At 39.8% G+C, this 12602-nt stretch overlaps 1 protein-coding gene across 3 annotated transcripts in view; it reads left to right on the forward strand.

The window, feature by feature from the left end:
• Positions 1-12602, forward strand: part of GABBR1 (gamma-aminobutyric acid type B receptor subunit 1) — a 291334-nt gene that overhangs the window by 175565 nt on the left and 103167 nt on the right. For all 3 annotated transcript variants that reach the window (XM_089660238.1, XM_089660239.1, XM_089660240.1), the window contains 4 exons: positions 2497-2598; positions 2953-3018; positions 4796-4987; positions 5102-5344. In XM_089660238.1, coding sequence (XP_089516364.1) covers positions 2497-2598; positions 2953-3018; positions 4796-4987; positions 5102-5344 — 603 coding nt within the window. The remainder of the gene's footprint in view (positions 1-2496; positions 2599-2952; positions 3019-4795; positions 4988-5101; positions 5345-12602) is intronic.

Here is a 12602-nt window from a genome sequence, read left to right on the forward strand (position 1 = left end):
CAATGCAAGAGTCGTCAGGCAGGCCGGGTCAGTAGCAAACGGCAAACGGAGTACCAGGAACAGGAGGGAGAGTGGTCGGGGTCACAAGCTGGGTTCAGTAACTCACGGGCAGCGCGGTGCAGAGGGTCAGGCAGAGAATGGTCAGGGTAACAAGCCAGGGATCAAACAGGAGAGGTCAGGATCAGGCAGGGTCGGCAACAAGTCAGGCAGAAACAGGAACAGGAACACAGGATACAAGATACAGGGGCCCATGGAAAAACACACACCAAGGCCCTGACTGTGAGTCTGGCCATTCCTTAAATACAACCCCTGCAATCAGCTTCAGGTGTTTGGCTGATTGCAGCGGTGACTCTCTGATTGCTGAAAGCACCCGCTGGCCAGCCCTAGTACTGCAGCCCACAAGGCAGGTGAGTCCCACCATTATTGGCAAGTCCATTCCTGACACTCAGGTTGGCTGTTCTTGCAGTATTTTTAATAATCAGTGCATTGGCTGCATACAATGATGTCTTCAACCCAAAACCAGCCTTCTTTGACGCATTTCACCACTCCTAGCTTGCTTACAAGGATAGGGGAAGTGTGTGTTTCTATTAAATGTATTTATTATTTGGTATGATTAAATGTATTTATGATTACGCAGCGCTTTACATCTTTTACATCCACATTAGCATCTACCCTCAAGGAGCTTACAATCCAAGGTCGTTATCTCATATGCATAAACATACTAGGGCCAAAACAGACAGGCATCCATTAATCTACCAGCATGTCTTTGTAGTATGGGTGGAAACTGGAGTACCCTGTACTCTGTAGTGCCCCCGAAAACGTAAAAGCAGTTCTCTGCAAAAGAAGAGATAGTATATAGTATACTTACCTATCTGGTGGCCCGTATCTCCATTCCATCTCTGCAGCCTTTGTCAGACTCTATAGCAGCCTTTCTCAACCTTTTCAACACAGCCCTTGAAATAACTTTCTGGTCTCAGGGAACTGCTGCTAAAATATATATCTGCAACTCATGATACATTAATTTGATGGCCAGTGTGAAGAATGTTCCCTACAATTCTGGTCATTGGCAAGAATTACCCCCTTAGAGGTAGCTAAAAGGATCAATGGTGTCAGTGGGAGCCTATCTGAGAGACAGATCATTGATCATTACCCAAGGAACTCCTAGAAACCTCTGGAGGAACCTTGGTTAAGAAACCCTGCTTTACGGCATTCTATGCCCCTGGAAGAGACAGATTATTATTATTATTATTACATCGAGTTTATATAGCGCCAAAGGGTTTGCTCAGCGCTGTACAATAGGGGGGGGACAATACATGAAACAGTACAACAATAACAAACAACGTATGAGGGGTAAGAGGGCCCTACTCTTTCGAGCTTACAATCTAGGAGGGAGGGGGTAAAGGTACAGTAGGAAGTGGCTGAGGGGAATGAGGGGTGGGAGGAAAGAGGGAGAATGGCCGTTAGGTGAGGGTGGGGTAGGCTTCCCTGAAGAGATGGGTTTTGAGGAAGCGCCTGAATGTGAAGAGGGAAGGCGACAGTCTGATGGATTGGGGCAGTGAGTTCCAGAGGATGGGGGAGGACCTGGAGAGTCCTGCAGTCGTGCATGGGAGGAGGAGACTAGGGAGCAGGATAGAAGGAGATCCAGTGAGGAGCGAAGGGTACGGGTAGGGCGGTACTTGGGGATCAGGTTGGTGAGGTAGTCAGGGGCAGTGTTGTGAACGGCTTTGTAGGTCAGGGTTAGAAGTTTAAATTTGATGCGTTGGGCAATCGGGAGCCAGTGGAGGGAGAGGCAGAGGGGGGTGGCAGAGGTGGAGCGGGTGGTGAGGTGGATGAGTCTAGCCGCTGAGTTCAGGATGCCTGTGGCCCCCGATATGATTCCATCCTTCTACCCCTACATCACTAAAGGATACAACAGTCAGAATACTATAGTGAATAGTGAGGGACACAGGTATCCAACACTCCTGGAAGTGTCAAATGCATTTAAAGTTGTAGAGCTTTTATGTAGAGAAGGTAGGAGACATGGGCTACCAGAGAGGTGAGTATACTACCTTTTTCTTTGACAGGGAACTATGTTGGCCAAGTTTTTAGGAGCACTGACAGTTTCTTTAAACCAAAGGAACAGCCTGACCAAAAAAGTGTAGAGACTTATTAAGTTTTCATAGGCCTAGAAGGTCTACTCGTGACTCTATACATTATACAAAGCTCTGGATTTGACATTAAAAAACAATGAAGTGCATTCTGAGGCGGCCCTCCATCCTTGAGCCTGAAACACTGACTCCATCTTCCCAGACCTGATTTCAATCTGCACAGATCTCTGAGGCTTTTCTAAAACAGGTGAGAAGATATTAGAGAAGCTGCAATAATACACAACTCATTATTATCTTAATAACCGGAGCCCTCATCTTCTCAAAAAAATCCCGCAGGTCTCTGTAATTAGACTACAAGTCTCACCTTTCAGGAAAGCTCTTTGTTAATGATCTTCTTTTTTTTTTTCAGACTCTTGATGATCTAGAGGAGCGAGTAAAGGAAGCGGACATTGAGATTACCTTCCGACAGAGTTTTTTCTCTGACCCGACTGTCCCTGTGAAAAATCTTAAGGTGGGTACTCATATCTGGGTTGTCCCAAGGTAGGCCAGCATTGTTATGGATTACAATTCACCGAAGTGCTCTTCTCCTTCCTGAGAGACTCTCCTTGAGTCAATGGCCTGGACCGCTCCTTGAGAATTGACTCTCTATGGGGTTAATAAAGCTCGCTAATTGCCTTCACTCAACCTGATTCCTTTCACGCGTCTTCTTTTCATTCTGGTGTCTTTCTCCTCCTTTCACAGTTCCTCCTTGTTCTTTCCTTCTCTTCATTTTCCTTATCTTTTCCGTTCAGATACCCAATTCTCTATCTCGCCATCTCCGCTACCCGGTCTCTTTCTCTCACCGCTTTTTATCTCTGCCTTTCAGAGACAGGACGCAAGAATAATAGTCGGCTTATTCTATGAGACCGAAGCGCGGAAGGTCTTTTGTGAGGTAAAGTGAAATTGCTGTTACTGCTTTCTCAGAGAAGAGTCTCTCTTTTAGTGTGCCCTTTTCGTCCTCTTTTTTTAAAATGATATTACTGTCGGCTCACACATCTAGAGTTTGTGATTCAGACCTTGTTTTGATCTTTCTGCCTTTGCTTTCTTGTCCTCTTGATCTTGTACTCCTTTGTTTTTATTTTTCACTCTTTACTGTTATCTTTACCTTTTGCTTCTTTAAGTTTATCTTTAGCTTTTCCTATTTTTGGTTTCTTTTTATCTTTCTTTCCTTTCCTCCTTTTTTGGATTATTTTTATCTTTCTCTCTTGACAGTATCCTTTTATCTTCCCTTCCTTCTTTTTTCTGTCTTTTGTATTTTTGTTTCAGTTTTTCTTTATTTTTCCTTCTTTCCTTTCACTTTTATTTTTCATTCTTTCAATCTCTCTTCATTTTTTTCTTTCCTTTCTCTTGTATAGTTCATTCTTTCAATGTCTCTTGAGTTTTCCTTCTTTCCTTTACACTGTTATCTCTCCCTCTTTCTCATGCTGTTTATCATTCCCTCTTTCCATTTTTCTTTCTCTGCAATTTATCCTTTCCTATTTCCCTTTCCCTCTATATTTTTCCATTTCCCTTTTATCTTTTCCTCTTACCATTTCTCTTTAACTTTCCTCTATCCATTTCTTGTTATCTTTTTTTTTCTTCTTTTATTCCTCTTTATTCTTCCCTTTTCCCATTTTCTGTTTTATTTTTCCCTCTCTGCATTTCTTTTTTATTCTTTTCTCTCTATTTCTCTTCACCTTTCCTTTTCTCTTCATCTCTTCCTCTTTTAGTTGCACCGAATTTTACCCTCTTTTCTTTCCTTCCTTCTATTCATCTTTCCCTTTCTCTTACCCTTTTCATTCCTATTGTTCAGGTTTTTTCTCTTACATCAAGTATCATCAATGTGTCTCTCATTCATCCCTCTCCTCTCTCCTATCACTGTCTCTCTTACTATCTTCTCCCTCTCTTCTGTCATTCCCTTTGTCTCTCTTCTCTCCTTTCTCTCCCCTCCCTCTCATTTCTCTCCCTCTCTTCTCTCCCTCTCCTTTCTCTCTTCTCTCTCTTTCCATCTCCTCTCTCTTCCTATATTCTTTCTTTCTGTCTTCTCTTTCCCTCTTTGCTCTCTCTCCCTCTCCTTTTTCTCCCTCTCTTCTCTTTCTTTTCCTCTCTTCTCTCTCTTACTCCTCTCTCATTGTCTCTCTTCTCTCTCCCTTTCTCCCCACCCCTCTCTCACTCCTCCTTTTTCTCTCTCCCCCCCTTTTTCTCTCTCTCTCTTTCCCCCCTCTCTCTTTCCCACTTTCTCTCTGCGTCTCTTCTCTCTCTTCACTCTCCCTCTCTTCTCTCTCCTCTATCCCACTTTTCTCTTTCTTTCCCTTTCCCCCCTTTCCCCCCCCCCCTTTTTTCTCTCTATCTCCCTCTTCCCTCTCTCTCTCCCTCTTCTCTCTCTCTCCCTTTTCTCTCCGCACCTCTTCTCTCTCTTCACTCTCCCTCTCTTCTCTCTCCCTCCCCCCTCTCTCTCCCCCTCCCCCCCCTCTCTCCCTCTCCCTCCTCTCTCTCCCTCTCCCCACCTCTCTCCCCCCTCCCCCCCTCTCTCTCTCATCTTTCTCCTCTCTCTTTGTCACTCTCTCCATCCATATATTTGTTCTAATACCATCAACTGAATTTTTGCCCACTTTTAGCCCTTCTTGTGACTGTTTTACTCACACAAATTCCCATTCCTAGATAATGGCAGATTTCATGCTGTTCTCCAGGTCTACAAAGAACGTCTCTTTGGTAAGAAGTATGTCTGGTTTTTGATTGGTTGGTACGCTGACAACTGGTTCAAGACACCAGATCCAGCCATCAACTGTACGGCAGACGAGATGACCCAGGCTGTTCAGTACCATGTGACCACAGAGATTGTCATGCTGAACCCAGAAAATACCCGTGGTATCTCCAACATGGTAGGTCTGATGTCTTGTATACTCACCTTCACTTTATTTTTCTTCAGAGCTTTATGTTGCCATTAAGCTGTAACTACTGAATACTTGATGTGTGTGTCTTCGACTCTCTAATAGACATCTCAAGAGTTCATGGATAAGCTTCAAAAACGTCTTGGCAAAGCTCCAGAAGGAGTCGGAGGTCTACAAGAAGCTCCCCTGGCCTACGATGCCATCTGGGCTCTTGCCCTGGCCCTCAATAAAACCTCTTATGAGCTGTCCAAGAGAGGGTTGCGTCTCGAAGACTTCAACTATAACAACGATAACATCAGCCGGGAGATCTACAAAGCCATGAATTCCTCTTCCTTCGATGGCGTCTCGGTGAGTCCCCTCCATGCATCATCGCCTTCCTGATTTATTTGGCGGTGTCACTTTTCTATCACCAACTTTCCTCCTCGCTGCTTATCGCTTTTGTTTCATCATGTTGTTATATCTGACTCATCTCTTGCAGCCAGCACAAGAAAAATGTCCTCGTCTTTTGGAAGGCGTCAATGTCTCCCTTTTTTGGAAATGTTATTAGCGCTTAAGAAAAGGGTTTACGAGATTATTACTGATTTACTTGTGTGATAGCCTCCATAATGGCCCGGCACTGCGAAGGGCGACATGAAATGTGCCTTTCGCAATATTGTGTAAATTGTTCATAGCTGATCTCTAGACAAACAGCTAAATACACAGATGGGAGTTGCTTTAACCGCCTAAGGATTTTTTTTTTCTATCCATCCAGTCCTGAGATTTACACAGCTCTGCCATAAAGCATAGTTTTTCTGGCAGAAAGGGGACCTTTCTCTGCTGCAGTTTCATTTTCACTTACGGGTCTCCTCCCCACCCCCACTCTATTACTAGACAGTGAAATGAGAAGTAGCACACTGATAAACTCCTCTGTTTGTCATTATGCTCTCCTGTTATCAGCATGCTCCTTGTACTGATTGGCTCCTTGTGTTGTATCTCCCTCTCCCAGTCTACGCTTTGCTGTACAGGGACTACAAAAGGCTGATACTATGTTAAACTTCAGTGCATATGCTGCTTATATTAAAAATATATTGGTATATTAATGAACACAGAGAGACATTCATTTGTACCATTTCAAAAGAACCCTCAAGCTGAGGCGGACTGACCATTTGGAAACTCGGGTACTGCCCGAGGGCCCGGGGTCAGTAGGGGGCCCCATGAGATGCCCCTGGTACCTTTTTCATAGGCTTTTTTGAGTGTGAGCAAGGACACAGGGGCCCCATAATCCCCTATTGTCTGGGGGCCCCATGAGTTGTCAGTCCGCCCCTGCCCTCAAGTGATTCAGTAGCGCAATATATATATATAACTGAGTGATTAATCAACATAAGTGAAAATGAATAGTCTATAAATTTCTCTTCCACCAAACAATTCTTCTGATTCCCAAAAAGAAATCATTGCGTGCTCATAAAGAAGGCGGTCCCCCTTTCGGGTATGCATGGGTATCGAATAACCATGCCCCCCATTCTCATGGTTGGCTGGAATCGCATATTTTATTAATCCAGGTGGGAAGGAAGTCGACCAGTATTGATATTGTTTCACTCCCCTCTGTTTATCCTGAAATCTCCATGCCTCTCATTACCCATTATCAGCTCACACCACTTCATAGATTTACAGATTCCTAATAATGAGGAGCTATGCCAATATACATAACACTCTCCTTCGCCTTAATCTTCTTTCTCAGGGTTAGTGGTCATGAAACAACAAAGAAACAAATACCCCAATGGTGCAGTACAAAATACACCTTTAATCGCTAAAAGCAGACAGCCACTTACAAAAATTTGGCAAATAAAAAAAATAAATAAAATAAGCAATTCCAGCCAACCAGGAGAATGGGGGGCATGGTTATTCGATGAGTGCATACCCGAAAGGGGGACCGCCTTCTTTATGGGCACGTGGTGATTTCTGTTTGGGAATCAGAAGAGTTGTTTGGTGGAAGAGACATTAATGGACTTTCCATTTTTTTATGTATTTTCTTAAAATATATATATATATACATTTTATTTGCACTACTGAATCACTTGAGGGTTCTTTTGAATTGGTTTAATTGATTTTGTTTGAAGTGGCAGCATTGTTTTTTGTCATGTATATTTAATTTCTTTTCCTTTTTTGATTTTTATTGGCTATCACGCATCTAGTGCAAAAGTCTTTTGTTTTCCTATACATTCATTTGTATCTTTTATATCTGGCTGGAGTTCAGCTTCACACAAAATCTTGAAAGAAATTTTATGAGCATGCAGTGATTTCTGTTTGAGAAGTAGAGTTATTTGGTGGAAGAGACATCTATGGACTTTTCATTTCCACTTATGTTGATTAATCACTCATTTTTATATATATATACACACACACACACATAACATTTTATATATATATATATTTATATATATATATATATATATACATATATACTTTTTTTTTTTTGCACTACTGAATCACTTGAGGGTTCTTTGAATTGGTTTAATTGATTGTGTTGGAAGTGGCAATTTATATTTTATTTTTTCCTTTTTTGATTTTTATTGGCTATCACGCATCTAGTGCAAAAGTATTTTGTTTTACTATACATTCATTTGTATCTTTTTATCTGACAGGAGTTCAGCTTTACACAAAATCTTGAAAGACATTTTATGAGCACGCAGTGATTTCTGTTTGGGAATTAGAATTGTTTGGTGGAAGAGACATCTATGGACTTTTCATTTTCACTTATGTTGATTAATCATTTATATTTATATATATATATATATATATATATATATATATTAAAAAAATGTATTATATATAATATATTTATACATAATTTATTTATTTATTTATTTTTTGTGCACACACACATAAATATGTATATATATTTTATATATATATATACACTTTTTTTTTTGCACTTCGGAATCACTTGAGGGTTCTTTTGAATTGGTTTAATTGATTTTGTTGGAAGTGGCAGCATTGTTTTTTGTAATTTATATTTTATTTTTTCCTTTTTTGATTTTTATTGGCTATCACGCATCTAGTGCAAAAGTCTTTTGTTTTCCTATACATTCATTTGTATCTTTTTATCTGGCAGGAGTTCAGCTTTACACAAAATCTTGAAAGAAATTTTATGAGCATGCAGTGATTCCTGTTTGGGAAGTAGAGTTTTTTGGTGGAAGAGACATCTATGGACTTTTCATTTTCACTTATGTTGATTAATCACTCATTTGTATATATATATATATATACACACACACATAAATTTTTTTATATATATAGATAGATATAGATATATATATATATATATATATATATATAAAATGTATTATATATATATATTATATTTATATATAATTTATTTATTTTTTTGTGCACACACATAAATATGTATATATATTATATATATATGTATATATTTTATATATATATATATATATATACTTTTTTTTTGCACTTCAGAATCACTTGAGGGTTCTTTTGAATTGGTTTAATTGAATTTGTTTGAAGTGGCAGCATTGTTTTTTGTAATTTATATTTTATTTATTTTCATTTTTTAATTTTTATTGGCTATCAATCATCTAGCGCAAAAGTCTTTTGTGTTCCTATACATTCATTTGTATCTTTTATATCTAGCTGGAGTTCGGCTTTACACAAAATCTTGAAAGAAATTTGAAAAAATAAAAATAAAATTGCAGATAAAAATTAACAAAGTCCATTCAAAAAGCCTAAATATATATAATTTTTTTTTTTGCACTACTGAATCACTTGAGGGTTCTTTTGAATTGGTTTAATTGATTTTGTTTGAAGTGGCAGCGTTGTTTTTTGTAATTTATATTTTATTTATTAACATTTTTTTATTTTTATTGGCTATCATGCATCTAGCGCAAAAGTCTTTTGTTTTAATATACATTCATTTGTATCTTTTTTATCTGGCTGGAGTTCAGCTTTACACAAAATTTTGAAAGAAATTTGAAAAAATAAAAATAAAATTGGAGATAAAAATTAACAAAGTCCATTCAAAAAGCCTACAACGGTATCTTTATCCGAAGACTGTTTGCTATTTTTCAGGAAGGAATTTTCTGGACTCTGTTCTCATTTGCTCTAGATTTTGATGGAAAGATTGATAGCTTAAAACATACTATCAAAGGATATAGCGAGTAGATATGTGGAATGGGATTTTATTGTCATAGAAAATATTAATTCATAAAAATAAAATCAATTTTTATTGTAATCTGCTGTATCTCACATGTTCAAAATGACCTATACAGGTGTTAAAATGATAAATGATCATGACAACAAGTTGGGTATAATAGTCTCATAACTGATGCATTTCGAGTTATTTTCTTCTGCAAGGAAACAGAAAATGTACAAAAGCTGAACAAATGGCAGAAACATATCACAGCTAATGCTCAGCAATACTAGAACAATCAGCTTTGACCAACATGTTGTACACTTGCAACCCAAGGGATGACTAGACATTGATGATAAAAACACATGGCACTAGGGGGACGCCCACCTGCTACCATTCGGCAGGCCTAGAGACATCTTGCTTGACAGGATCGCAAATGCCTCTCTTGGAAAAAACAGGACAAGAATAAGCGACAGAACAAAAACCCTTTTTTTGTTGATTGTTCCATTGTTGCTGAGCATTAGTTGTGATATGTTTCTGCCTATTTTTCAGCCTTTGTACCTTCTCTGCTTCTGTGAAGAATTGAATATTTCAAAATGCGTCGGAATAGGAGAATATTATTATTATTATTATACAGTATTTATATAGCGCCAAAGGGTATGCTCAGCGCTGTACATTATAGCAGGGGACAGAACATGAGACAAGACAGTAACAATACAATACACGAGGGGTTCGAGGGCCCTGCTCTTTCGAGCTTACAATCTAGGAGGGAGGGGAAGGTGGTACAGGAGGAGATGGCTGTGGGGGATGGAGTGGTGGATGGAGTGGAGGAGGTTAGTTGTTAGGTGAGGTCGGGTGTTGGGTGAGGTTGGGGTAGACTTCCCTGAAGAGGAGGGTTTTCAGGGTGCGCCTGAAGGTGAGGAGGGTAGGTGACATTCTGATGGATTGGGGTAGGGAGTTCCAGAGGATGGGGGAAGTCCTAGAGAAGTCCTGCAATCGGGCGTGGGGAGGAGGAGACCAGGGAGCTAGAGAGTAGGAGGTCCTGTGAGGAGCGAAGGGCACGGGTAGGGTAGTATCTGGGTATCAGGTCAGTTATGTAGTTCGGGGCGGCATTGTGAATGGCCTTGTAGGTCAGGGTTAGCAGCTTGAACTTGATGCGTTGGGTGAATATTATATCCAAGTTGTTATTATGAGCACTTGTCATTTTAACATTTGTGTTATTTAACCCCTTGCCCTCCTGAGGATTTACCCCCCTTCCTGATCAGGCCATTTTTTGCGGCGCTGCGTTACCTTAACTGACAATTGCGTGGTCATGCAACGCTGCACCCAAATTAAATTTCTGTCCTTTTTTTCCCACGAATTGAGATTTCTTTCGGTGTTATTTGATTGCCTGTGTGTTTTTTTTTTTTGCGCTATAAAAAAAAAGACCGACAATTTGAGAAAAAAAAAACAATGACTTTTTGCTATTAAACATGTCCAGTAAAAAAAAATTAAAAAATCAAATTTCATCATAGATTTAGGGCAAAATGTATTCTGCTACATGCCTTTGCTAAAAAAAATCCCGATACGTGTAAATTAATTGGTTTACATGAAAGTTATAGCGTTTACAAATGACGGTATATATACTGGGATTGTTTTTTTTTTTTTTACTAGTAATGGGACTGCGGTGGGCATTCTGACAGTGGGGGGAACTGACTCGGTGTCACTGACATCCCCAGTGACACCAATACAGTGATCAGTGCTATTAAAAAGCACTGACACTGTACTAATGGCACTGGGCAGGAAGGGGTTAATATGTCGGGCGATCAAAGGGTTAACTGTGTGCCGTTTTACTAGGGGCCTGTGTGTTTGTGCTTCACTGTAAGCACACTACTTTGCATGGCTGTGCTGTGCACAACAATGCAAAGCAGTGTGCACAAGCTGACAGTGAGGAGAACTGTTTTGTTTACTAACAGTTCTCCCCCCCATCGGAGATGCTCGGCAATCACCAGGCGCCAGCGAGTAACCACTGTCCGGAACCCGGTGATTGACAGCCGCGGCTGCGAAAAGGTGGCGGGGTAGGGCGCGTGCGTGCCTTGCGACTGCCCCCTACCCAGAAATGCTAAATCATGTATATATATTAGGTGCACACTTGCCGCCCTGTAGCAGTATATCTGCTATAGGGCAGATGGGAAGCGGTTAATATGTAACAATAAAATTTTTTTTTTTTAATTAATAGCTTGGATGCCTGTGAAATCCCAATCTATCTATATATTGAATCTAAGGGATTATAGCATTCCCTGGGGGAGAGAAAATACTCAACATTGTTTGTATACAATCAGCAGACACACTGTAAGAACATTTGATCATAAGAGAAAATACCCTAAAGGCATTCAATAAGAAGAGAAAAAAGCCTAAGGACATTTGGCCAGAAAAGGAAATACCCTAGGAGCATTTGATCTTCAGAGAAAATACCCTAAGAACATTTGTTTAACAGTGAAAATCCTGTACCTTAAAGTAGAATTCCAGCCTAAATCTATCTAATCCTAAAAATGTCTCCTCCTTCTTCGTAACACCTATGCTGACGAACCTGTGTTAAAAAGATGTATATACTTACCTATTTTCAACCCTGTTAGTCTGGTCATGTGATCAGGCTCCCCTGTGGCAGCAAGGGGCGGTAGCAGGGGAGAGGAGGGAGCACTGACAATGGCCGAGACATGGGAACCTATGGGTGATATCACTGCTGCAGGCTTTATTGGCCGATGTTGGAACGCTTTCCCCTCTCCCCTGCGGCAGCCAGTGTCTGATGCAGGGGATCATGTGATTGGCCCAGTGCAGTCTGAAAATAGGTAAGTATATACATCTTTCTTACACAGGTTAGTCAGAATAGGTGTTACAAGCGGGGGGGACATTACTAGGTTAGTTAGATTTAGGCTGGAACTCTACTTTAAGAATGTTTCAATAAAAGAGAGAACAATTGACCAGAAGAGAAAATATCCCAAGAACATTCCACAAGAGGAGAAAATAACTTGAAAACATTCAAACCTAAGAAAAATAGACTAAAGCATTTGACTCCTAAAGAGAAAATACTCTAAGAACATTCAACCTGAGGAGAAAATAACCTGAAAACATTCAAACCTAAGAAAATTAGACTAAAACATTTGATCCCTAAAGAGAAAAGATCCTTAGAATATTCAACCTGAGGAGAAAATAATCTGAAAACATTCAAACCTAAGAAAAATAGACTAAAGAATTTTATCCCTAAAGAGAAAATACTCTAAGAACATTCAACCTGAAGAGAAAATAACCTGAAAACATTCAAACCTAAGAAAAACAGACTAAAACATTTGATCGTTAAAGAGAAAAGATCCTTAGAACATTTGACCTGAGGAGAAAATAACCTAAAAACATTCAAACCTAAGAAAAGTAAACTAAGGCATTTGACTCCTAAAGAGAAAATACTATAAGAACATTCAACCTGAGGAGAAAATAACCCGAAAA

The sequence above is a fragment of the Staurois parvus genome, unplaced genomic scaffold (genome assembly GCF_062004578.1).
Source record: "Staurois parvus isolate SC_StPar_1 unplaced genomic scaffold, SC_StPar_1.0 ptg001220l, whole genome shotgun sequence".
In the NCBI taxonomy this organism is placed as follows: Eukaryota; Metazoa; Chordata; class Amphibia; order Anura; family Ranidae; genus Staurois; species Staurois parvus.